At 45.4% G+C, this 27,533-nt stretch overlaps 1 protein-coding gene across 1 annotated transcript in view; it reads right to left on the bottom strand.

Moving 5' to 3' along the window:
• The window catches only part of Adam12 (ADAM metallopeptidase domain 12), a 320,201-nt gene that overhangs the window by 58,956 nt on the left and 233,712 nt on the right, over positions 1–27,533 (bottom strand). The window contains exons 7-11 of the mRNA XM_059265103.1: positions 25,884–25,949; positions 24,719–24,790; positions 17,657–17,826; positions 14,849–14,933; positions 11,107–11,255 (exon numbers count right to left, since the gene is read on the bottom strand). Coding sequence (XP_059121086.1) covers positions 11,107–11,255; positions 14,849–14,933; positions 17,657–17,826; positions 24,719–24,790; positions 25,884–25,949 — 542 coding nt within the window. The remainder of the gene's footprint in view (positions 1–11,106; positions 11,256–14,848; positions 14,934–17,656; positions 17,827–24,718; positions 24,791–25,883; positions 25,950–27,533) is intronic.

Here is a 27,533-nt window from a genome sequence, read left to right as displayed (position 1 = left end):
CCTAGAGTTTTCCCACATTTCCCCTAAGGCTCATTTTCTAGGATCATGGTCCCCAAGTCCTCCTATCTTTTTCCAGGTATGAGTTCACCATGGATTATACTCAAATGACATGTAGTATGACAGATTTTTAAGAAACAACTCAGTTCTTTGCAATGTGGAGCATGTCCTATGTTGTCCCCACAGGAATACCAGCTTTGCCATTATTCCAACTTCTCTTCCCAGATCAAGGTCACATCCTCCCACGATGACAAAGTACAAGGGCTACAGCTGGGGTGGACTTTGCCAGCTTTTAAACCCCAGATTCTAGGACCATCATCAGAAAAGCCTTCAGGTCTTTTGCAGCTGGGCCTCTGTATAAAACCCTTCATCTCCAGGCACAGAACATATGTGAAACCAAGTGGGCCTCGGAGTCAGGCTGGCTGGCAATGTTGGCACCCCTGGGTGATTAGCCTTGCCTTCATTCAGCAGTCTGATAGGACTGCCATGCAGTTTATGGGGGCCACCACGGTTCAGGGTTCAGGGCCTGTCTTCCTGCCTCCTCATTCTTAAGGGGCTTAGAAATGCTGACAGTAGCTAGGTGGTGGTGGTGTACACCATTAATCCCAGCACTTGGGAGGCAGAGCCAGGCAGATCTCTGTGAGTTCTAGGCCAGCCTGGTCTACAGAGCGAGATCCAGGACAGGCACCAAAACTACACAGAGAAACCCTGTCTCGAACCCTCCTCTACTCCCCCCCCAAAAGGAAATGCTGACAGCACTCACCCTTTGCTTAGTAACCCCCCTCACCGATACCCCAGGAGTCAGATTTCATCACTGTGGCTTTTCAGCTGAGGAAACTGGAGTTCAGAGAGGTGAGGTGCCTTAGTAGGACCACAGTGGTGCAGAGCTGGGCCTGAACTCAGGGTTTCTGAACAGAAGCCCGCCATCTTCACGCTCTAGGCCTAGCAGGGCTGTCAGGAGCTTCTTCCCCCACCCCAGGCACAGGCCATGAGGCAACCCCAGACAGGACCTGGCACAGGGGCCTATAGGGGTGGGAGTGGGGGTGACATACAGGTAATATTTAGAGAAAGTGGCAGTAACCTCAGTGCCTTGGGGCTCTGAGAGAGAGATTCAGATGAGTCCTGAGGTCCTTTCCAATTCCAAAATGCCTGAAGGTCTTTGGTGTGATGGAAAGCAAGGGTCAGCACTCCTGAGCTCCAGTGTAGGTGAACATGCATGCACACATCTGAACCAGGTTGTGAGTCATTCTGTCCCTAATCAGCTTCCTATAGGACAGCCTGGTTACTCCAGGCTGATTACTCCAGGGCAGGGGGAGACATGGGCTGAGTCCTTTCTGTCACTCGATGGTGAGTGAGCTGGATATGAAGGACATTGGCTCAGAGGATGGATTGGACCTCAGTGAAGATAACGGGAACTGCATCTATTTATTCTTTCAAGAACAGCAGTGACTGCATCTGAACGGATGCTGACCCAGTGGGCCTGCCAGATGGGCTACAGAAGGCTAGGGAAGACAGGGGCTTGGTGAAGGCTCCAGAATGTCCTCACCTCAGTAGGACACGGTTGTGGTTAATAGAAAGCACCTGTGACACAGAATGGATCCATCTGCAGAACATTATTGTTCATGGGCTAAATATGTGAACTTTGACCTCTGCTCCTCCTACTGGAAACTAATTAAAGTGCGAATCCAAGTCCTCAGAAGTTTGAATAAAGAGACACTAAGTGTGCTGTGGTGAGCTGAGATGTGCATGGGCGGCTTCTGGATGCTACCACAAGCATTTCTCACTTCTGCCCTGAGCAGATGTTTCCTCCAGAAGCAAGTTCTGAGAGCTGAGGACCCACAGGCAGGGCCGTGGTGTTTAGACCGAAGGGACCTCTGCTCTCAGTTGGTTCTGCAGAGGCCCTGGGTCAGATGAGCTTCTCAGTGTTTGGCTACATGGAAAGGGTGTGGCTTGTGGGGCTTCCCAAGGCTGGGTGCTGACAGATATAATCAGGTGCCGCGCTTAATGAGGGACGATTTCTGAGCCTCAGGTGACAGACCCCTTTCTGCTGTTGGACCAGACACACTTGCACAGTCCATGCTTATAACGAGGAAGGTGCCCCTCCTCACACCTGCTGGGTAAAACAGTCACAACAGAGAACTCTGAACCCCAGCTAGGGCAGAAGTCAGCACACATCCTGTCCTGGCCCCACTGGGCAGCTCCTGCAGGGGTTACCACCAGGGAATAGAGGAATGGTGAGAGGATCTCTCTTTCCCAAGTCCCAGGAGCTGGAGGCTCCAAAGCTCACTGGCACCTGGTGAGGGTGAAGGGCTGGTCCTGGTGCCAGGAGCTTGGGCTGACAGCCAGAAATGGAGCCTGACCGGGCAGGGCCTGTGTCCTCCCCGACCTGCAGTCTTCTCATCTGTAAGATGGCGCTGAGGGCCTGTGGCAAGGACGTGAGAAAGATGCCAGAGTTCTTGGTAGAGTGGAGAGATGTCTGGTGGGGGTGTTTCTTCTTATGTTCTAGAACTACTAGACTGTACATGTTTTTTGACATGCTTCCAGGAAAAGCCTCCCTGGGAAGACCCTACATTTCACAAAGCAAATTGCTCTCACCCTCTTGCTCTCCATGGAGTGCATGAGAACAGCAACAGGCTGGGCCTCCTCACCCTGTGTGTTTACTCAGCTCTTACTTTGAGTTTGTTTTTAAGTTTGTCTATTGATTATATTGAGGCTATTCTTGTAAGCTGTTGTAATCCCACTGTATAAAGACATGGTGCATACAAAAAAGGAAAACGGAGTTTGTATAAATGCTAGGCTTGATAAAATGATGGTGATCATACAGTTTTTCCTCGAGATTTAGTCATTAAAACATGAAACAAATGATTGTGTTTTAATTGTCACTTATCTATTCATCTATTCATCCAATCATTATCTATCGCATCCATCCATCACCCATCCACCAACCTACCCATCAATCCAACTATCCATTCATTCTCCTATCCACCCAACCATCCACCAATTGCCAACCCATCCATCCTTTCCTCATCAATCCATCCACCTGTCCAGCCACTCATCTACCCACCTATCCACTCACCCATTCAACTATCTACTCACCCATCTACCCCCACACCTATCCACCCACTACCTCCCTACTCACAAATTCATTTATCTACCCATCTATCTATATCCATGTACCTACCCCCCCCCAATCCATCTAGATGCTTACTACCCACCCATCAATCCATTCACCAATTCATCTACCCACCCATCAATCCATTCACCAATACATCCACTCACCCACCCACCCTTTCATCCAGGAAATATTTATTGGTTCTAGTATATGCTTGATGCTGTTCTAGGTGCTGGGTATTCAGCAAATATAAAACAAATATCTGACCTTATGTGGCATAACATGGTTCCTTCCAGATAGCACAGTTAGAGAGAGACCCAGAAGTTACCTGTGCCTTCATGTAAAAGCCTTTGTACCACGTTCTAGGAAGAGGAGGAAGCCATGCAGGATACATGCATGGGGTGGGGGGATGGGGTCAGGGAGAATGTCAGCTGTAATGTCTTCACAAATAAAATGCTGGATTAAAGAGGCCATGACCCAAGACCGGAGATCACTCTCTGCTGTAGTGATGTAATTTGAAGGAGCTTTGCAGACCTAACCAGTTTTAAAATGGGGCTGTCTCCTGCCTCCCAGAAGTTGCATGGAAACACTGCTTTGTCCTGAGAAGGCCTTTGTCCTTACTGAAGCCAAATTTGGCCATGGCTACTTTTGTGTGGCAAACATACGAGGAGGTGACTCAGCTTTTAGATCCCTGGGCTTCTGCTTGGATGATTCAGAAACTTGGTGGCTTGCTGGACTCTGAGTGCTGGTTCCCTTACTTTTAAAATGGACACACTTGTGTCTTCTTCACTGACCCAGGACAGCACAAGTGCCCTCCACTGAGGTAGGTGGCACACTTCCTGTGCCATTTCCCCTGGACTGGATACTCAAGGAGCAATGCTTATAAAGTGTCCAGCCCAAGAGAAGAGAACAATTCTGCCATGCCCTGGGCCCAGATCATATAGTATTTGAAGTCTGAATTAACTGCAGATAAACCTCTTTATTTTCCAATAAGCTGCATCTACTTACCCAGGCAGTAAGCAAGAGCTAGTGTGCTGTATGCTAATGAGGTCTTCTTGACCTGTTTATATTCCTGCCAGGCCATTACCCCCTAAACTACAGTCAGGATGTAGCTGACTCAAGGATGCTGGCTGGATAATTAAATTGATTTTGACCAGTCATATTTCATCTTCCCAGAGGCCCCCCCCTCCACCCCCTTTTGTCATTAAGGTTCTTCCTTTTTCCTTTTCCCTAGGTAAAGATTTCTATCATTTATCCCAACACTTTGAGAAAAACAATGAAGATTTTGTTAAACTTTTCACTGAGAAAACAACAAAAACAAAAAATTCCCTGAAACCGACCACCCCCCAACCTGGCATCCTCAAATGAGATGATTCAGAGAAATAAGTTCCTTCAATTCCATCTTTGTAAATCCCTCCATGTTCAGAGTGTTCCAAGATCTTACACAGCTGCTCAGAGTTCAGAAGGGGGTGGATTTGGATTGTGTGTGTATTCTGTGTTGATGACTCTCCGGCTCTGGTACGTCTTATCAGCCTCTGGGAGCATTCACAGGAAACCACTATTCATTCCGCCTCCTTGACATGCATTTTCAGACAAATCCTTTCAAAGGGAAATTCCATTTTAGCATGAGACGACCTGGAGATGCTCAGGCAGAGGACAGCCTCATTTCTGCTTAATCTCTTGAAGGCTCAGCCTGACCTTTGCTCCCAGATGCATTCTCAGCTCATCCCCTTCCAACTTTGGCTCCCTGTTCATAAGGAATTGAATTATTGGTCACTCTTATGATGATCTGAAATGTGGTACCATGGTTGAGTTTGAAGATTTCTCTTTATCTCTTAGAGCAGTGGTTCTCAGCCTAGGGGTCTGGAGCCCCACAGAGGTCACCTATCAGATATCCGGTATATCAGATATTTATCATAACAGTAACAAATTATAGTTATGAAGTAGCAAAGAAATAATTTTATGGTTGGCAGGGGGAGTCACCACAACATGAGGAACTGTATTAAAGGGTCTCAGCATTATGAAGGTTGAGAACCACTGTCTTAGAGGGACATACAAGTGCCTACAGATGGATATACTCCATGCACAAGCATCAGGGACCTGAGTTCAGATCCCCAGCACCCACATACAAAGCTAAGCACAATGTTGGGTAGTCTCAGTGCCAGCAAGACTCCTGGGCCTTTCTAACCTGCTAGTCTAGCCAATCAGCAAGCTCAGGTTCAGTGAAAGATATTGTAAAGTATCCAGGCTAGCTTAGAAGGGGGAAGAGGATGCTCAGTGAGGAGACCCTCCCATACCTACAGAATCTTCCATCAGAACTCTGCCTTTTACAACTTGCCACCTCCAGATCCCTTGCCCATCTCTCCACTACAATGAATACCAGTTCTCTGAAATCAAGGATCCTGCCATCTGTGTGCATGTGCGTATGTGAGTATATGCATGCATGAGTGTGTGTGCATGTGTGGGGGGAGGTCAGAGGTCAACACTGGGTGTTTTCCTCAAACTTCTCCAACTTACTTTACAATATCTTTCACTGAACCTGAGCTTGCTGATTGGCTAGACTAGCAGGTTAGAAAGGCCCAGTAGTCTTGCTGGCACTGAGACTACCCAACATTGTGCTTAGCTTTGTATGTGGGTGCTGGGGATCTGAACTCAGGTCCCTGATGCTTGTGCATGGAGTATATTACTGACTGACTGAGCCATCTCTCCAGCCCATTTGGTTGTTTATAATCAGCATGTATTAATTAGAAATAATAGGTTCCGTATGACATTTTCATATGTGTACATTTTTTAATCATACTTATCCCCTTCATCTTTTACCCCTTACACTTCCATTGTCCCCCGCTCTTCCCAACTAGCCCCTCTTTCACTTTCGTCTTTTCTTTTTGCTGTTTTTTTAGTGACCTGGTGAGTTTCACTAGGGTGGCTTATGGGAGCACGGGTGAAAGTTTGTTTATATCAAGGACATCTTATCAGAAATGATATACCACCAAGGAAAATGGCTTCCCTTCCTTCATCGACTTCATTAACTACTTGGATAAATCCTCAGGGAGGGGCGGGGCCCTATGAGCTCCTCCTTACTCCATGGACAGGAGTGTGGTTGGGCCCTACCTTGTGCAGATCTTGTGCAGGTAATCATAGCCACAGTGACTTCAAGAGTCAAACAATGGTATTGTCTCAGGAGGCAGCATTCTTTACCATTCCCCAGCTTCCTCCTGCTCTTTCAATTCCTTCTGCTTCCTCCTCATCAGTGATCCCTGAGTCTAGGAGGGGCTGCTGCCGATGTCTCATTTATAGCTGAGCATGGAATAGTTGCTTGCTCTCAGCACTTTGACCAGCTGCGAGACTCCAACCTGCAGGGGTTTTGTTGGCTGATTTTCTCATCTCTTTTTACCACTATAATACAAACCCCCCTCACTATGGGCTTTGGTGATTAATTCACCCACTTGCTTAGGAAGTTGCTTTCCATCTGAGAAAATTAAAAACACCACTCTCAGGACAGGAATGTGGGATCATAATGGGAACCACACAGATATGAGTCTGTCCTGCTATGGGTGTATACTCAACATCCATCAAGGAGCACAATGTGTGGCCGATTCCAATGCATTCCTCCCAGACAGCCTAAGTGCCCAGCTCTCAAAAATAATTTTTTTTTGTAAAAATTAGAGGAACCAGTGACTCTATTTTTGAACATAAATCTTAACTTTCCACTCTGTAGCAAGCTATATTTACTATCATGCTAACTCCAAATGTCTTCTCACCACTCCTATATCCTTATTCCTATGAATGTGGCACACTCAACCCCGGAAGACCAAGAGCTGTAAAGAGCTCCTTAATGGATGGATGCTGCTATGTTTAACTCCTACACAATCCCCCAGACACCACACATGCCAAAGAGTAATTTCCAAGGCAGGTCTTATATGCTCAGTCTCCAAAGACATAAAACATAAGGCACTCACAGCTCCTGGTAATTAATGAGACAAGCCATAGGGAAACTCCCCTAGCTAGTGCGGCCGTGCGCAAGGAAACCAGGCGCCCTGGTTTGCACAGGACTCTGCTCCATGCTTGAATTTGCAGGCCTTCCAGTCCTATTTGTTAGCGTTGAGGGTTGGGTCATGATTTTAGAGTTAGGATACAAGATACTATGTTAAGGGAAAACTAGGTGGTCTACAGGACACACTCTTTAGTCCACTTCTGGTATTTATTTCTTTATGACTATCAAACCTGTTATTAATCTATCTCTTCCTGAGTCTCCTTCAGGCTCAGACTTCAATTAACCAACATTTTTGACACTAGCTGCCCATGGGTCAATCAGCAGGGAGGAAGAAGTCAGAGGAAGGTCGGTGTTTGGACCAGTTTAAATCAGTCCCAGTAACACAGTAACCAAAAGTCCTTCCTACAGCTCAGTGGGAATTCTGAAAAAGGTCCAACGTCTGTGCTTGCTGTCTCTGTGAACTAAATGATGCTAATACTCCTTTGTCTTTGGGAGTGATTTATAATTTACAGAGGCAAATGATCTCATTTAATCTACTCCCCCTCCTCTCCCAGGGACCCCATGAGGCAAGGGAACCACCACTATGAGATAATGCTGGAGCAGCCTGGGAAATTCCACCATAGGTGATGGATGATGGGGGATTGTTGGGGCTCCTCGGCTTTCCCCGCACTGTGGGCTTTGATGATTAATTCACCCACTTGCTTAGGAAGTTGCTTTCCATCTGAGAAAATTAAAAACACCACTCTCTGGACAGGGATGTGGGATCATAAATGAGAACCAAATAGAAAAAGATTTACACAAAACACAAGCTCAGCAAAAGAGAAAACTCTGACATTGCTAATAAGGAATGAATCAAATAAAGGCTATTAGCAAGCCCCTGGTGTGTGTGGGAAGCCTTCAAAATGTTTTGCTGAGCTCTTAACAATGTCATTTCTACCTGAGGTGTTCAGATATCTCTAGGGTAATTTGGCCTGCACTGTTCAGCCCTGCGGTGGACACCTGCCAGCGAGAAAGACCTCCCACAAAACCCCAAGAGTGCATGCCTGCAGATGCCTATGATCTTTAGGGCTATAGGGTCTTCCTCAGCTGAGAACTCCTCAAACAACGCCTCCTATTCAAGAGGATGAGTGGGTAGGTGGCCGACTGGGAGGCAGGGAAGATGTACAGATGGACCTATGCATTTTGCTAACAAGGCTAACAAAGGCCCAGGGCTTCGCATCTCTGCTTGTGTGCCTGAGAACCCTTGGGCCATAAGAACAATTGGATCAGAATTGGGATGGCAGGATTTCTTCACTCCAACCCAGTGGTCTCTAACTAGATTTTGCCCTTCCATTTTCTCTTATCAAAAATGAAAAAGCTCTAGCTATGTCAGCTGGCAACATGGTTGTTCAGTGGGGACCCTTTCTGGAGGTGTGTGGGTAGATGTATTAGTGTCCATGGGATAATCAGCAGAACAAAGCATACAGAGTGTTCCCTCTGTCCTCTGGGTGAGTTTGAGAAGACACGGAGACCACCCTGCTGCAGGCCAACTCCCACCAGTTGAACCTTGAGCTACCTCATGCTACTCAGGAAGGCTGGCCCTATCTAGGCCCCCTGGGTAGTGAGACAGAAGGTTGCATGCGGGCCTCAGACCAACCTCACGTGCTAAGCAGTGGCTTCTTGCCCTAAATATCCAGCTGGTTCTTCCCCTCTGTTAGGATTTGTATACAGACAGCATTATGTTTTAGTGTGGCCAGCCTCCCTTTCAGAGAATACCATTTATTAGTCTCTAGCAGGCAGAGTCAACCTTTTGACATTGTGACATGATGTCATCTACAAAGTTCACACTTGAGAACTGCATAATTGAGTTGTAAAAATAAAATTGCAAAAGAAATATCTCATCGTGTTTTAAGTGGGTGTACAATTTTGTGTTGAGTCAAATTCATCTTTCTTTTAGGTTGCATGTAGCCTATGGGCCAAGGGTGGGTCATGCCTAGAGCTCTCTGATAGTGTTGCTTTTGACTCTCTTCACTTTTAGTCAGGTCCTATGTTGTAGAATATTATTTTAAGATGTGTTACATTTGTTTATGCTGTGGAATATTTGTTTTAATGATGCAAAGATGTGCTGCATTCTTTTACGTTACAATTGTTTAACTTTGTGAAGCTGTGTCACTTTGCCTGTCTGAAACACCTGATTGGTCTAATAAAGAGCTGAACAGTCAATAGTAAGGCAGGAGAAAGGAAAGGTGGGGCTGACAGGCAGAGAGAATAAATAGGAGAAAAAGAAGAAAGAGCAAGAGAACAAGGAGAGGAGGATGCTAGGGACCAGCCACACAGCCACATAGCCAGCCACCGAGTAAGAGTGAAAGTAAGATATACAGAAGTAAGAGAAAGGAAAAAGCCCAGAGGCAAAAGGTAGATGAGATAATTTAAGTTAAGAAAAGTTGGCAAATAACAAGCCAAGCTAAGGCTGGGCATTCATAAGAATAAATCTCCATGTATTTATTTGGGAGCTGGGTGGTGGGCCTCCCAAAAGAGCCAAAAGAGTAAAAAACACCAACAACAGTCCTGCTATCATTAAACAAGGCCTAGGTGACTCTATTGAATCATGTTTAAGGCAGAATCATGAATGAAAGGTGGCCCCTGCAGTGCCAGTGAGGATGCCTTGAGGCAGCAGGAACTTGCTATGAAGGGCACCTGAGCAGTGGCTCACAGGAGGTGGCAGAGCTCTGAAGTGGGCTGTGTGGTTTAGCCCAGCCTGTGCTGGTGTCCTAAACACCATTTGGTAGGAGCCCCTCTGGGTGCCATTTGCAAAGGCAAGACCACATTCTTCAACAACCCTCCCGTCTTCGGGGACTTTGAGGCTCACAGGCAGCTGTTTTCTTTCATGATCACCCCATGGTCTCTCCTTACCATCAAGGTTTCACAGCCCCAGTTGCTGGGTCATTTGGTCAACACCTTTTACCCTTAATGTCACAATTCAACAAACTTATACAGCAGGCTTGGCTGGGGATGCTCCATCATAAAAGTGTCTACACGATCTTGGATTTTAATCTAATGACAGGGCACCATACCCAGTGTGTCCTTTTTCCTTTCTGAATTTGCCTAAATCAGCTCACCACTCCATTTTGGGACAGGCTCTTAGAGTTGTCAGAAGATATCTGCATCTTTTGTGTGTTTGTTTGTTTTTTTTCAAGACAGGGTTTCTCTGTGTAGTTTTGGTGCCTGTCTTGGATCTTGCTCTGTAGACCAGGCTGGCCTCGAACTCACAGAGATCCACTTGGCTCTGCCTCCCGAGTGCTAGATTAAAGGCATGTGCCACCACTGCCCGGCTGGATATCTGCTTGAATCTCCCCAGGTAGCATCTGTGCCCACCTCACTCAAGGACTTCAATGGTGGGATTAGCTTCTATTTTTTCTGTTGGAACCAAGTCTCGGGTTTCAGAAAGTCACTGAGTGAAATGGGATCACCTCATCTTTGAAAGCAGTGAAGTCATTTCACTAAAACCCCTGAGGTCTGGTTAAGTGGTCTGTCAACATGGATATGGTAACCAACCCTCATCCCCATCCAACTGGAGGTAAAAGGCACCTTCTACCTGGCATGCTCCAGGATGTGATCCTCTAGGGCCCATGAGCCATTTCAATTTGTAGGGTGAATTCTCAAGGCCCTCAGAAGCCTGGCTTATCCAGCCGATGTCAGCTGAAGCTGAATGCTCAAATCAGAAACATGTGCTGAGATTGTAGGATAATTTTTGATTTCTAAATAATACCATCCATCCCTACCACATCCCGGGGAAGAGGCCAGCCCTTGTGTTATGTGGCATTAAAGCTGGCTGTCCAGGACTCGCCAGAACACACAGTCCACTCTTGCTACTTGTGCATGAGTTTCTTTCAGGAAACTTCTGTGGATACTCCAATCAGAGAACCAGGGAAGGGGAGCATTTCCTCTTTTTCTAAGATGTTTCTCAGCACACAATTCAAGCTGTGCACGACTCACTCTCGGGCCGCTGGAGCCTGGTACTTACCCGGTGGAAGGGTTCATGATGCATCCTCCTTTCTCTGCAGCCATTCTGCAGCTGCAGCCCCTCTCCAGCGTATCATGGTTCATCCCGAAATTGTGGCCCAGCTCGTGTGCCAAGGTTACGGCAGCACCGAGAGGGCTGTCTGAATGGTCCTCAAAGGAAATACAAGAGCGCAGATTTACAGTTCACATCTGCTTGGCCTTTTCTCACCCATCTTCCTGCCCTGTGGCATTTTCCCATCATTAACACTTGGTTTAACTGAATCCCCCATAAGGCCCAATGCAGAGCCTTGCTATTAATTCTGAACATGGGAAGTAATTTGGCCTATTTCCTTAAGCCCATTTGGGGGTTCTTCCGGTGAAGGCTGTCTCATGAATACTTGAGGATTCTTTGCCAATCTCTCCTCTGCAAAACATCAGGCAAAAAAAGTATTCCTGATGATAGAAAGAAAAGGCCACCTGATCAAGACGATGCTAAATGAAGGGTGCTTTCAAATCATCCCTGAACAGCTAGACTTAACCCTCTTTCTTCCTTTCTGCCTGGTAGGGGAGGGATTCTGGGAACGTTCTTGACAACCCATAGTAACAGCTGGTCATGGAACATAGTTCATTGGAAGGCTGACTGAATTAAATTATAATTCAGCTATGGCTCACTCTTGCTGGCCCTTTAAGCTGACCTTGGACAAAAGAGAAGTCCCCATTCTCTGATGGAGCTCCTGGGGTTCACGTTAACCTTAGGCCACCAGCAAGCACTGCTGGCCACTTCCAGCTTACTGGAAGTAGACATTTAAAAATAACTGAAAATACAGTTACTTAACTTAACCTAAATCTGGTTAATTAGCAGATGTGATTAATAGAAATTCTGCCAGTGAGTGGGGTTTTGGAAAAGGTGTTTGGACCCTAGTGCAAATGAGTATCTTGCTTGAATTTTGGCTTGTGCTACCCAGAAAGAGATAACAGGTTTTCCAAAACATATCTAGAAGAGGGTATGATAATTTTTTTTTTTTTAGAAAAATTCTTATTTCCAGTCCTCATGAGGATTCTGGGTAAAGGTGTGTTTCTGTGAGAGCCGATGGCTTTACTGGGGGTATCATCAAGGGCAGGGCTTTCTCACTAGCCCATTGTCTCAGACACAATACCAGGTCTAGGAAGCTAGTTGTTCCTAGATGAAATTCCTGATAAATTACTTCATTTACATTTCACCATTTCCTGTTGTAGGAAGTACTGTAGAAATGTTTCAGGAAATAATTCTTAATAACGTGCATTGGTGGAGAGAATGTTGGTGCTAAAACATGTGGAGGGTGGAATTTAGTTAGCACATTTTGGCACAAAATTCAAAGAACTTTTTCTTCAAGAATACTCAACTGCTAGTTTTTCTGTTCTGTGGAACATCAGTTTTGTTTTTAATTGTTTGAGTTAGTTTATATTAAGCGTAAGTGATTATATAGAATCTATCCTAAGGATTACTGGTAATCCCTTTATACCTGCTTACAAGGAGGAAGAACACATATTTTTGTGTGTCTGATAGCATGTCCGAATCAAGAGGTTTTTATTTGTTTGTTTGATTTTGTTTTGTTTTTTTGGTTAGTTAGATACAAAGGTATGGCTTTCAATTACTAAAATTGACAGTTGACTTTATTGTGAAGAAATGGAGACATGGTCTTAGAAGTCATATTTTTAGCTCTGTAAGGGTTCTTCCCTCTTTGTCAACCACTTCCTTACTCTATAGTTGAGGGTCATTGGGTATAGTGATGATTGACCTAATACACAGGACTCCAACTTCAGGTTGCAGTCACGGAAAGCTAGTGCAGATGTTTTAGGTCTGGGCAGGATGTTGTTTTGTTGCCTCATGAATCCAACAGAAGTTAAAGCCACTGTATGATGGCATTTCCACCCTATTTGATATTTCTGTGTGGGATATAAAGGGTGTGTGTAAAGACAATAATACCAGCCATCTAATTGGTAGAACCAATTTCTTTGAAAATTTTGTTTCTTTTTAATTATGTGTGTACATGACTGTGTCTGTGTGTGGGTTTGTCCGCGTGAGTGCAGTGGCCGTGGAGCCCAGGAAAGGGTACTGGGTTCCTTGGAGCTGGAGTTACAGGAAGTCAGGAGCTGCCTGACTTGGATACTGGAAACCAAGGCCAGGTCCTCCAGAAGAGTAGTACTGTCAACTCTTGATTGCTGAGTCATTTAGTCAGCCCCCTTGATGATTAACTTCCGGCCTTACTTGACTCTCATGGCCTGACACCTAAGCTGCATCTATTCTTACCTTTCTTTCACATACTTAAAATAAACAGGTTTTTTTTCCCCTCCTGTACAATTTTAAAGAGGGCATCTTAGTACTTATTTCTGTAGAAACAGAGCAAAGGACTATGAGCTGAGGAGTCCCTTCACCCTGTCTTGTGGGACATGGGATGCTTCAGCCCCATGCAGGGGCAGGACTCACTTTGCTCCTGAAGAATTCCGTTTTGGCTTCTAAACGTATTTATGCCAGTTTTGAGTGGCACAGTCAGTAGCAGCTAACCATGGAACCATGAAACTGAAAAGCACTCCCTCTTAAAACTTTACAGTCTGTTCTATGAAAACATAGCTGCGATCTGACTTGAAATTAACCCGGCACCAGCAAAACCTAGACTTTACAGTGACTTCCACGGTGGAGATCACCGGCAGGGCTTCCCTGTTCAAAGGAAACCTGAGAGGAGCTGGTTCAAGCCAGGAAGCCAACAAGTGGGTGCAGGCCCTCCACATAGGCTACCCACGCAGTGTGGGCTTGCATAAATTACCTACCACTGCTCCCAGACGGGAGGAAAATGTTTATGTACCATCACTAGGAAGATTAGATTAGGCAGTATGCAGAGAAAATAACACTCAGCAGAATGTAACTGTTTCCACCCTTTGCTACAACTGAACACCCACAGCTGCTCTATGTATGAAGGGTGAGGAGGGAGCATGGCTTCTCCGGAGGGCAACAGGGTATTTGTTTAATGGAGATGGGGGACCGGCTCTGAGGATACTCCCTGTCTGAGAGACCATACCATGGTGGGCACTAGATTCTCAAGGGACAATCTAGTCTGAGAATCCCTTCTAGAACTTTCAGGAGGGCCAGCGTGGGAAGGAGCCTCCCGTTGGGGCAGACGGTCTAAGTTCCTTCCATTAAACTCATAAGAAATTTCAAACATACTTCTCGTTGTATTTCCTTTTACAAACATATATAGCCCCATACATGACAAAGTTACCCCTGTAAAGCAATAAACCTAGGCCTCTGCCTTCCAAGAATAAGGTTATGATAAAGACAAATTGTACTCTGGCCAGAAGGTATGGAAAGCATTTGCAATGGTACGTAGTGAAAAACCTCAAACTTCTGACTGTTGGGCGCAGAGGCAGAACCATCAAAAAATCACTTGAGCGGCAACATTTGGTGAGACCACAGTTGATCCCCAAAAAAACTGAGCATGGAAGGCAACCCCCACGCCCTGGCTCATCCCCACACCAGGAAACATTCCTGGATTGAAATACTTTGACCCATAGCCCCACTTGAGATATGTCTGCCTTCCCTGGGTAGCAGCTGTGTCCCCCATGTGTGGGAAAATAAATCATAAATATAGGTGGAGTAAGGACAGAGGTAAATTTAGAAAGCATCACTGGAAAGGAGCTAATTTCATGAGGTCTGACAAGAGTAGGGATTTCCTGGGGGCGAGAGGAAATGAAACAGGGAAGTCACTTCCTGGGCATCTTCAGCTTACCATGACAACGCCTCCAGACTGTTCCGCAGTGCACATGCTCATGATGGGTGCCATGCCGATGGTGGTTCCTTGGAAATAAACCCCACTGGAAAACAAAAGGAAGGACTGTCTTTAATCTCATGCATTAGGATGCCTTTCCCAACATTTCAAATCTTGTTAGGCAGGCCTGCCACAGAATGTTCAATGATGCGAACAGCCCCAGGACTAGTTACTTGTGACTTTTATCTTTTTTTTTTTTCATTACACTTTACTTTTCCAGTTGCAAGATGGTCCCATAATTCTTGTAGAGTTTTGTTGTCCAGACTCAGACAGCGGCCAGGCATCACTTTGTATTTCTAAGTTGCAGCCTGCCTCCTGCTTCCTGATGGACTGGAGGGAGCTCTTCCTTTGAAACAATGCCTGCTGATAGAAAGGCTGGGAAGTCTTTGGGAGTCACTGTTTGCTAAAGGAAACAAGAGACAGCTTGGGAGAGTTTCTGCTGTAGCTGTAGCTTGCTTTCCTGTGTAACTCCTCATCGCCAGACAGGAAATCCTTCAAAGCGTTCTGCCAATATGGCTTTTGAGACTGACATCGGCAGGAAGGCGATCACTCTGCTAGAGCCAGTACAGCGAGTAAGTGCCCACAAAGCCTTGGCAGCAGAGGAAGTTTCTGGAAGGGAACTTGGTGGCTTCTATGTAGGCGTCCTCCTATCTGGAATCTCAACCTGATCATGAATCTAATCATACCAAAGGAGTGTTTCAGGCGAGTGTGTTAATCCCAGGCTCATGCATTCAAACTTTAACATTGTATTTGTTGGACTCTGATAAAGTAATCAAGTGACTTAGTCATGTTTTGTTGGCTGTGTACCAACGTAGACAATGCAGTGAGAGTTTGGAAAGTCAAATATGAGGCCAGAGAGATGGCTGAATGGTTAAGAGCTGGCTGCTCTTTCAAAGGACCTGGATTCCATTCCCAGCACCCAGAAAACAGCTCACAACTGTCAGTAACTCCAGTCCCAGGGGATCCAGCTTCCTCTTTTGGCCTCTGTGGGTGTCAGGCACATACAGTACATAGACATATATACAGATAAACACTCACACATGAAATAAAATAAAATAAAAATTAAAGTTAGATATCTTCACGGTGACTAATTAGCTAGAGGTAGCAAGTGTATAAATAGTTCCTTCTCTACTTCTGTTTCTTTTTTTCTTCTTTAGTTTTCTTTTTCTTCCCTTCCTTTTTAAAAATTTTCTTCTTTTATCAATTATCTCTCTAACTATTGCATTAGAGCCATCCCTTGTTATCTATGGGGATTAAACCTAGATCCTCTGAGGGTACCACAACTCACAGATACTCAATTCCTTGCATAAAATGACATTGTGTTTGCAAAAGAACCAATGTATCCATATAATCTAATCTCTTGATTATTTGTCCTTAATGCAATGTAAGTGCTCTGTTAGTCATTATACTGAATTATTCAGGGACGACAGGGATAAAGGTCTGTACATGCTTAATAAAAATAGAACTTTTTCTCTGAACATTTCTGGTTTGAAGTTGGTTGGATCAACAGGTGTGGAACCCTCAGATGTAAAGGGCCAACTATACACTCATATTCACAACCATTGTATTTACAGCTGCTCATATATACAGACCATATGAATGGTTACAACTATACATCTGAGTAAATAAGAAGGTTAAAGAAGATGTTAATTTATTTCCAGATGTTTAGGTTGGACAGATTCCTCTAGTGGAAAAAAATAAAAACAAAACATTCCAACTCAAAGTACATGAGATGGACTTTTAATAGCGCAGGATTGGTCAATGCATAAAACAGGAAGCAATCGAACATATCCACAGGGACCCTGATAAAATGGCCAGAGTGAATGATCAGAGAACACTGACTGACTGGGAGTGGATGGAGGTATTTCCTAAAGTGCACACAGGGCAGAACTATCTTGTCCCCATCTCATAAATGTTCAACAAGCTAGATCTGATGGACCAAAGAACGGAAACCACCGTGTCTGAAGGTTTCACTTAAGTTACATTAGAACAAAAGAATAATAGCATAAAGTGCTTAAAGATTAAAATAAACATGTGCCATTTCAGAAAACATCTGTTTCCTATGGATTCAGGCTAATATAGGGACATTCTCTTCTTTTAAATGCAGAGGTGTCTGGAGTCACTCACCATGCATTGCTGGACAGTCGCCCCACCCCACTTCATTTCACATCTCTAATGCTTTCTATTCTTCTGTTTTTTTTTCTCAGCAGACAGACTCGCCCGAGCAAGAACATTTAATACTGGCCACTGTTATATTCAAATTACTTATCTGGGTCCTAGCAGGTGTCCTATGGATACTGATTGGAAGAAGAATACAACTTCTGGATGACACTTTCTCACTTGGAAAGTCAAAAAAGAACTTCACCAGAGGAGAAAGGCCCTCTGTTTCTCTGGGTACCTGACAATCTTCACTCATATGCCTTGCTCTCAGATTGTGCAAAAACATAGATTTTTTCCATTAATGATACACTGCTGTTTGAGGCAATCTTATTAAGACTAAGACCAGAAAAATTAGCACAGCGGAAAATGCTCAGTTATGGAAAACCAAACCAAACCAAACCAAACCAGAAATGAGAGTCCTGCAGAGGGACAGGAGACTTGCCCATTGGGTCTATGATGCCAGGTGGGGATGTGCTTGACTCCTGATGCAGGCTAGGAAGCCCTTTGAAGGAGCCAGTATGCTGTGTAGACAGATGTGGCTCTGGGTACCCACAGGAGGTATGTGCAGATGGAACCGCATCTTGAATAGAGGAGGACAGTACCTCTCACCTGATAAGCTGAGCATTGTCGTGGGATTTGCGAGGTAGAAGCTTTATTTTCCTCCAGTCCAGAAATTCATGGAGACTGGTGAAGGGGTCCTGGCTTATAGAGCATTTGTCCATGTCATTCCACACTTCCACCCCTACCAGCACAATCCGGATGTTCAGTGGTCTGTAAAACTAGGAAAATGGGCATCCTTGGAGGATCACATTATCAGAAACTTAAAAAGAAAATTGAAAGCGGTTTCACTGTTTGAAGTTCATTGCTATAAGTCAGGAAAACCCCTCTCTGTGCATCTTTGTTCCCATGGCAACAGGATTTAAGTAGTGCCTGCTGCAAAGCAAAATGTTAGCTGGACTCTCTAATGCTGACCAATTTGATGCTAAAGTTATCAGCCATTTCTCCTGTCTGCCCATAGATGTATTGGAGGGTGCCTTTCAAGTGATTTGCTATGATTTAAATGTGGGTACAAGCTACCATTTAATATGCTGTCAGTTAATATCTACTGCAAGAAAAAACAATGAGTGGATGAAGATCATTCAGTCACTTCTGCCAAGAGTAAGGATTTTTTCGTTTTAAGTACAGTGTTCTGCCTATGAGGTACCGAAGATGCATCTAAATTTCTCAGCAAAGACTCAGCTTTGGCTGATGCCATCATATTCTGTTACCTATCAAGTTAGGAAGTTTAGTGCCTTTCAGAATAACAGAAGCATAGACAAAATCTTCAGTAACTTCATGACCACATTTTTCTCACCATCCCAAGAAGTTATCTCAGCACTGGTGAAATGGGAAGATCTGTCTTATGGAGTTCTTTTCACAGGAACTTGAGAAAGCTTTGAGCAGACCCACAGTGAGTCTTCTCTTCCATCCCTACATATAGGCAGTAATGACTTCAAACAAAGCCCCTAGTCCATAGGAGATCAGGGGGGCAACTCTTCTAGTTGCCAAAGGATGGCTTGTCTCATGGGCAGTGTGAGTGGCTAGTCAACGTGGAATGCACATCAGTCCATCCCAGGGTTGATGCTGACGTTCTTCTAGGTCCACAGTTCAGGACCCAAAGCAACTATAGAGCTAAGAACTATTATTGTTCCCATTTATAGTGAAGACAATGTGGGAGGGGGGAGCCCTGTAAAAATCACCCTTGCTCTACACTTAACAGCAAATTGACAGGGAGGCGACTCTGTGGTCACAACCAAGGTGGTAAGCACATGAGTCACCTTGTGGCCTATTAATCTTTTGATGCCAGTGACATACAAGTCCACATGTAACAAGAAGGTCCCCGCCTTCTGAGATCCCGGACACACAAGGAGAAAGGCATTACAGCCAGCTCCAGAGGGAAGCAGAGCCTCTAAGTTTCTAGAAACATCTGGCCAGCAAGGAACAGAAATCCCAGCAGCTCTGCATGTGATAGTTAAGCATCATTCCAATGCAGTGAGCTGAGGCACAAGGAGCTCCCTAAGGCTGAGCCTCTGACCCCAGATTCTCAACCCCCACAGGAGGCAGCCCATCCTTTCCCTTGCCGATCTCCAGAGTCACATGGTGAGCGCTGGGTCAGCAGCAGAACCCAAAGAACTCAGCTGATGTCACAGGCTACACTGATTACAGTGGTCCAAGTCGGGGTTAAACAGATAACAGAAAACCATACGAAATTAATATATTAATGAGACAATTACGTAAGCAAAATGTTGTCCCATGGTGTGTTTTTAATCAAGCAGCACATGACTTGTGTCGGTTTGCAAACTTCTAGCCCAGGTTATCCAGGAAAAGACCATTTCAGGATCATTCTGAATGGTGCCTGCTCATGCCAGGGGCACCCCTCAAGATGATGTTCCATACTGTGTCATATGCAAAGGCCACAGTAATCGGAAAACAAATATTCAATGCTGATGTTTATGCCAGTTTTCTTTTTTTCTTTTCTTTTCTTTTCTTTTTTTTTTTTTTTTTTTTCGGTTTTTCGAGACAGGGCTTCTCTGTGTAGCTTTGCACCTTTCCTGGAACTCACTTGGTAGTCCAGGCTGGCCTCGAACTCACAGAGATCCGCCTGGCTCTGCCTCCCGAGTGCTGGGATTAAAGGCGTGCACCACCACCACCCGGCTTAAATAATTTATTTAATTCTGTTTTATGTGCATTGGTGTGAAGATGTCATATCTTCTTCTGACACAACAGACAGTTGTGAGCTGCCATGTGGGTACCGGGAATTGAACCCGGGTCCTCTGGAAGAGGATCCAGTGCTCCTAACCCCTGAGCCACCTCTTCAGCCCCTATGCCAGTTTTTTAAGACATTTCTTTAGGGACAGATATCCTGAGTGGTCTTGAGGGTTGTCTTCTGAGAAACGGACACTGTTTGCCTCCCAGAAGTATTGAGTGGCAGCAGGAACTAATGTCTGCCCAGGCCTAACCTATCATCTTTCTCAGCGCTAACTCACCAGCAAACCAAGCAGGGAGGGTTTCATACCAATGGAGAGTTTGTATTTCTCTGCGAGCCCTCCTAAACCACATCCTAGCCCAGATTTCAGACTTAGTTGGTTCTCTAAGGTTGGTACTGTTGGTTAACTTCCATGTGCGCTATGCCTACCGCAAGCCACTATTCACCATCCCTTGACTACCTTCTCTGGATGTTCTTCCTTGGTTTACCCACAGGTCATCTTGGTTCTTGTCAGTGAAGTGTAATAAGCATAAATACAGCCCTGGCTCAATGCCAAGGTACTTTCTAAGCCCAGGCTTAATCCACAAAGTGACCCTATGTTAGGAACTGTTATTGCTCCCATTTTAGAGTCAAGACCCTGAGGCTTGGAGGGGCCAGCTACATTACTCAAGATCATGACTGCATGGCTGGACTGGCGCACAGACAGGCTGACTCTGATGTCGTGGTTTGAACCTTTAAAACTGCCACCCGCATGTGAATACCGTGACTGCAGACTTTGAGAAAAGCTCATGGGCCTATGTAGGACAGATAGAGCTTGGCAGTTGCCTGCCTGGCTCAGAGATCCCAGAATGTATGGAGACACAGTCAGAGACACAGATGAGTGATTCTTTTATTTACACAACAGCTACAAATGTCTGCTATCAGTTCTTGCTGTGGGCCAGAGCATGGCACAAGCAGAGAAAAGAAAGATTAGGACGGCCTCACCCTAGCTCGGCTGCTTGGAGGTCACCACCAGGCTTTAGGCACGGCGCATGCTACCATGAATCTGGTTAACTGATATGCTATCCCATTGAGCAATAGCATCAACAGGAAGTCCAAGGAATGCTGTGTTGGAGGGGCCCAAGTTTTCTGGAAGGAGTGGATAAGAAACGAGGGAGGTAGAGTTCCCTAGGGTCCCAGGAGAGCTGGCATTTTTCAGGCAACTGGCTCAGGAAGAGGGAAAGAGTGTGGTCACATGAGCGAAGAAGGCTGAAGAAGTTCGGAGTCATCAGAGGAGGGCTGCTGAAGTCACAGCTTAAGAAGGCTGGTCGGAGTGAGGGCTTCAAGATGCAAACCTTCCTCCCCAGAAGCTCACTCCGCTGCTCCTGCTACAGTGTAACCAGGCCCCGGGAACAATGCCTCACAGTTTTTTTCTAGAAGCATGACCATTAGGCACACATTCTGTTTCTGTCATCTGGGACTTTCTGACCCTTTTCAGAACCTCACCTTTGTCTCTGAGTCACTTCTCTGTCTCCCAGTCTGGGGTTTTCTCTCTCTCTTTTTTTTTTTTTTCCAAACCAGTACAGCTAAACAGTTGTTAGTTTAGAATGCCCAACTGAGCCAAGATGTCAGCAAATGAGGAAGTGGTCACTGAGACAAGTCAATGAGTTGGGCTGAGAGTCTCCCGTGAGTGTAGTTACAAACTGAAACTGGGAAGTCTGATGTTGCCTGGAGCCGTCAGCCAACAGCTGTGGATACAGAGTTGCCCAAAGAGACTGGGTTTTCTCTCCAGGGTCTCTAGGAGCTGTTGAGAGGTGGGCAGGAATAGCATGGCTAACCGTATCTGTGTGCTCAGGGACCTGGCTCTGCTCTCCCTTCGTCCAGGCTGGCACACTTGACCGAGCCTACCAGGGCTTCTAGGGGCATACTGTTCTTTAATGACTTCCACAAGCCATTAACAAACCCCTAATTGCTCATTTTCAGTTTTGTGAACCGAAGCAAGATATAACCTAAAAATAATATATAAATAGAGATAAAGGCAGAGGGCCAGATACACCACTTCTTAAAATGGAGTTTCAGCCATTTCCTGTTATGTTAATGTAGCCCATCATTTCCTGTTACTTCTGAGGCCCGGGATGTGCTCTTTCACTTCTCAGGGAAGTGGGAGGGCTTTTAAATGACAGTCGGCCTGTGAAGGTTAGAGTGTTTGCTTGCCCTTTCACTCTCTGTCACCGGGTCTCCCTCTTACCTCACCTGTTTCAAGGAGAATGCTGCATGGATCTGTGCTGAGCCCCATCTCAGTCAACCAGGTCAGATTAGGAAGGCTGAGGTTTAGGAAGAAGTATTTAAAAGAGTAGTCCCATGAACAAACAAAATGCCCCAGGGCATTCTAATGCCCCATCCAATTGTGATCCTGCTTTTCTTTTTTTGGACAGGTCTCAGCCGGTGCTAGCCTCCAACTTGCTATGTAGGTGAGGGTGACCTCAGACTTCAGATCACCTGCCTCTATCTTCTAAACGCTAGAATCATAGGCAAGGTCCACCACTCCCAGTTTATGTGGTGCTGGGGATGGGACTTCGCTTCATGTATGGAAGATGAGAACTCTGCCCACTGAGCTACATCCCCAGGCCCTGTGACCCAGCTTTAATTCCTGTGCTATGCTTGACATATTTCCCAGGATCCATGCTTCACTCTCCTTTCCAAAAGAACGGGTCCCCTAACCAGGATTCTCCTTTATTCCTTGACTTTAGGATACACAGTAATGTGTGAAGAGTTACCACTGAAACATTTAAAAAAAAAACAACGTATTTTGCTCCAGAGTTCAGCCTGCCTCAAGGCCCTGATGAAAAGGGGTCTGAAGAAAGAACTGGGACCTTGGGCAGTCTAAATCTCAATTCATCAGCTCCCATTCTAGCCGTGTGTGCCATGTTCACACACAAACACAATCATGCATGCACACATGCATATGAACACTCGTGAACATGCATGTGTGCAATCACAAACACATGCACACATCTGCATGTGCTCGTGCTCTCTAACCGCAAGGAACTACTTACTGTATCTGTAAGTGTCGGGAGCAGACCAAGTCCCTCCCTACCCTAAGTGCTCCCTCTCACCCACTCTCCACCTTACAAGATCATTTGTCCCAACTGCAATGACCATTGTTCCTGTCCCCTGAGGAAGTGAGTAGCTCTCTCATCTGTAACTCCAGAAACCTCTGTTCACAGCATCATTGCAGGGCTGTCACATTGCAGGGCTGTCACTTGGGTACAGGATGAAGGGTTTATTCGTCTACCTCTGTGGGTCTGCTGTGACTGCAAACAGAGGGATTACATCTGACTGATGCACAGAACTCAGGACCCTGTGTTCTACAAGAACTTGTAAGATGAAGATGAATTTATGCAAAGACTTTTGCCTTCCTCTTTCTGAAAAGGTTGAAAATTTAAATTGAACAGAACAGGATTTGCTTGACACGAAAGATGCAGTGAGGAGCCCCTTCCAAACTACCCCGAGTGAAGGGCAGCTTTGTTGGAGAAGCCTGGCTGTGGGAGGCTCAGCTACATCCAGCTCGGGGGGGGGGGGGGGGCGGGGGCCCACCTTCACAAGACTGTCAGAAGCAGGAGATGTGTGTCTACTGAGAAGCTCAGCTTTGCCCTGTCTCTCCACTGGTGGTATCTACAGTGCAGCCCTGTACCAGGGGAGTTCTGTACCAGGGGAGTTCCTGGCTTTGGGCCCTGGAGCTGCCAGCCACATAGACTGTGAGACTCTCTAGGGGACATCTGAAAACACTCATCTTTGCCAGCAAACCAGAAGTCAGAAAAGTCTTCGGAAGCCCCCACCCACCAGCACTGATGTGTAAGCCATTGAGAAGCCCTGTTTTAGATGAGAGCCATCAACCCCACACAGTCCAGATTTGATCCTACAGGATTATCACTGGGAGAAAGGTGCTTTAGACAGTCAGAACCCCCATTTCCTTTCCAGCAGGTTCTAGAAAGAACCAGATTCTCAGACACTCTTCCCCCAGAAATCGTCTTGTGAAAGTAGTGGTAGGGTCTTCCCTGTTCTCACTGAGGGACTTCCAACAGCGGTTGTTCCCAGAGGAATAGTTCTCTAAAATGCTTCTGAAAATGGCTTTGGTTCCCACTGATCATTGAGATGTGATTGGATCATGAAGACTCTGACCTAATCAAATGATTACTGCCTGGATGGAGTAATACTAGGGCGCTGTTACCGGGAGGTGGGACCTACTTTAAGGATTACAAGGGTGTGTCCTGAAAAGATACACTTGAGGACCACTCCTCGCCTCTCTCTGCTCCCTGGTCACCATGTGTTGAGCAACCCTGTTCCACCATGTCCTCTCTGCCATGATAGTCCAGAACCTTGGAGTCAGCAGACCTCAGCCTGAAACTCCCAATGCCAGAAGGAGAAATAAACATTCCCTCCTCCACAGTTTTTCTTATAGGTATCTGGCACACTGACGAAAAAGAAATCTAACATGATGACTTGAGCCAGAAGTCAGCTTCTGAGTTCTGACAGTGCCCACCTTATAGTCCACATTGGTACATTGTGAACTTTATACTGGAGAGCAAAGAAGAAGCTCAGCTACCACATTCTCAAAGGTTCAATGCACCCTCCTGGGATTCCATCCAATGCATTGTCCAGAATTCTCTTAGGTTAGAACACTTGCCAGTAAGACATGATCCTAGAGGTAGCTGAGTCCCCAAGGCCTCCATAGTCTGGACCAGTTAGGGCTGGAGTCTCCTAAAAGCTGCCCAGGGCCTGGAAAGGACCTGCTCAGAGGACTGGACACTCAGAGGACCAGCACAGGACACAGAGGCAGATCTTGGTCTCTCTTTTCAGTCGGAGGAAGAGCACTTAACTCTCTCAACCTCATTTCCAAACATGGACATGATTTGAGGGATTTAATTACCTGTAAAGGAACTTACCTTGTCAACATGATTAGCGATCTCTATTAGTCGCTGCTTAACTTTCTCCAGATCTTTTCCTTGCCTCTGAAACTAAACAATTTGAAATGCCAGTATTAATATCGATAAGAATATCAATCAGGATTCCTCTTCCCAGGTCCCAAGATGTGAAGTCTTGGGCTTTGGGGGCACCCTGTACTCTGTGTGTGTGTGTGTGTGGTGCCCACATTTACAATACAAGGAGCTGACATTACGCCAGACAGTTCCCCAGCTGGGGAGTCCCTGCAATTCCCTACAGCTCACTCAAGCCAAAGACGCATACGGTAACTTCTGCAGCTCTTCCCCCCTCATAAATGATGGAGGCAGGGACATGTTTTGGCAACGAGAAAATGGACAACGGGAAGGGCTGTCCAAGGCCACTTTTCATATCATCATCTTGATTTTCACTTCCTGAGAAATTTCCTTTAGATTTGTTTTTAAACATTAAAAACGAGAAGCAAGGAAAGCTCATGGCAACATGACCAAAAGGAGAATGGAAAAAAAGTTAACAAATTCCCCATTCTCTCCTCCAGAGAGAATTCTCTCTTCCAGAATGGGAAGGGTTTTCTGAGAAATTGTTAAGCTGGTTTCACTCACATATGTTGAATGAGTTTAGAAGAAAAATGTCACCAATTTATAATATGTTAATAGAATGGTAAGAAACCACAGGGAAGATAATCTAAAGAAAATTAATTTAAAATGAAGTGAAAGAAAAAAATCAACAGTGTAAAGCCATATCACAAGAGGGAAGGATTTCTCTACCATATCTAGCATTCATTCATTCAGTTATTGATTAATTCAGATTAAGGCACATCTAACTTTTCCCAAAATGTCAGAATGTAATTTAAAACCATCCATCACTTCCCCTAGGTAATCTCCTTACTTAGAGAGCTTAGCTACAGAGAAACACTGTGGGTTTTTTTGGGGGGTGGGGGTAGGTGGGTACACTTTGCAATTATTTTATTACACTAGATACATATTAAATTGTCTATGCTTTCTCAGATTGGAAAAGCACAAATGGAATGCTCATCTCCAAGGTTTCTAAGAACACCTCGGCAATGGAGTTAAGGTTAGTCCTAACTAGCTAAGCACCTCCTCCTGTGTCCCTTTGGAACCAGCTGTACTGAGACGGTTCACGGGTGCTTACCTCTCGGTTGTCGGCCACAATAACCAGCTCTACGTACTTGGTCATCTTAAGGGTCTCTCTTTTATGCTGCCAAAAGAGAGAGTTTAGTTTGCCTTAATACTTCACTGGGGCTTCCAGAACATTGTGCATGTCTCTCAAAAAAATAAATAAAAAATAAAAATAAATAAAAGCAAACAAGACAACAACAATAATATTTGAAGGGGAGACTCTTCCTCTTTGGACTTTGTGGCTTCGTACCATCCAGAAATCGACTCCCAGCCCCAGTGATCTTTTTGTGAAGCCTCAACAGGGGTGATCCCGTTTCCACTTTCATGTGGGAAGTCCTAAAAAGGAGTATAACATTCTCGCTGAATCATTGATTGTGGGTTCGAAAGAAGTCAAGGTCATTTTTTAAACAAAAGGAGCACCTAAACAACGCCAAGGAACATTCTAGAACCAGAGCCAGCCAAAGACTTGTTGCTGCAGATTCCATGAGGACAGGAAGATGACTGAAGTAACACTGGAGTCCAGCCTGTCACTGTGTCCCTTGTTGTTTTATGGCCCACGTACATCTGCTCCATGATTTGAGGGAAGCAGAGGAGAAGACATTGTGTAGAGAAATGTGTGATCCCTCTGGGAAAATGCCGAGCTCTTTCTGGGGAACGGATGCTTGTGGCCAACCATTTAAACATCTAGTTTGAAGCAGTGGAAGACTGGGCTGAAGGGCAGAGAGGCAACGGGGTGGTGGTGGTGGTGGTGGTGGTGGTGGTGGTAGTGGTGGTGATGCATCCAGACAAAATACAAAGGAGCAGCAGAGAGACCAGGAAGAAACAGTATTTTAAAAGTATGACATTGAGGCTTGGGATTGGCAAGAGCGGAGTGGCTGAGAAGAATATGGAAACTGTCTATCTGGGTACAGGAATACGGACACTCAGCAGTGGGGATACGGATGCAAACGAGACAGCCTCTGAGGCAGGTTACATTTTAATCAAGCTTCCTCAGAAAGCATTTACACTCTTCTGTAAATTACTGGGAGGATCCCAAAGGCATGTTTTAGGGGAAATAAACCAATTCATGGAGGGTGGTCTCCAAAATCAAACATTGAAAACAGAAAAGCAAAGCCTTCTGCTTCTGCAATAACCCACGGTTGGAGGAAGTGGGGGTTGATCTCGTCTCTGGTCCTCCCGACTGAAATTGCTGGTTTATGACTTAAGTCTCATACAGGGCTTGAGCTGAACACTCACTGTTACAACCACTTGTCCAGACAAAAGCAAAGGGGATGAAGGCATGCTTTGAATCAGGTTTCCAGTCACATAATCCGGAGGGAAACATCTTTCATAAAACAAATCTCCACCAGGCCAGAATCTTCCAAACAGATTTTTACAAGAAAAATGTTTGTATTATAGTGGTGTTCCCGCTTGCTGCCCAGCTGTGCTGATTCATGAATTTAGGTGTCCCTGAAGAAATCTGGAGACCTCATGGAGGAAGGAAAATGAAGTACCATGAAAGGTATAATTTCTCACGCTTCTACAGCGCTGCAAGGAGACACCGTTGGGCTTGGTAACTGTATGTACAGGCAGGCTTCATGGTGCTAACTAGGAACTCAGAAAGCCAAAAAGTCAGTCCCCGTGTGTGCTCAAAATGAGACCCTTCTGGAAATGTGCTTCTTCC

This window comes from Peromyscus eremicus, chromosome 1 (assembly GCF_949786415.1).
Source record: "Peromyscus eremicus chromosome 1, PerEre_H2_v1, whole genome shotgun sequence".
In the NCBI taxonomy this organism is placed as follows: Eukaryota; Metazoa; Chordata; class Mammalia; order Rodentia; family Cricetidae; genus Peromyscus; species Peromyscus eremicus.
The sequence above is the reverse complement of the archived record's forward strand: the minus strand, read 5'-3'. Positions and strand labels throughout refer to the sequence as shown.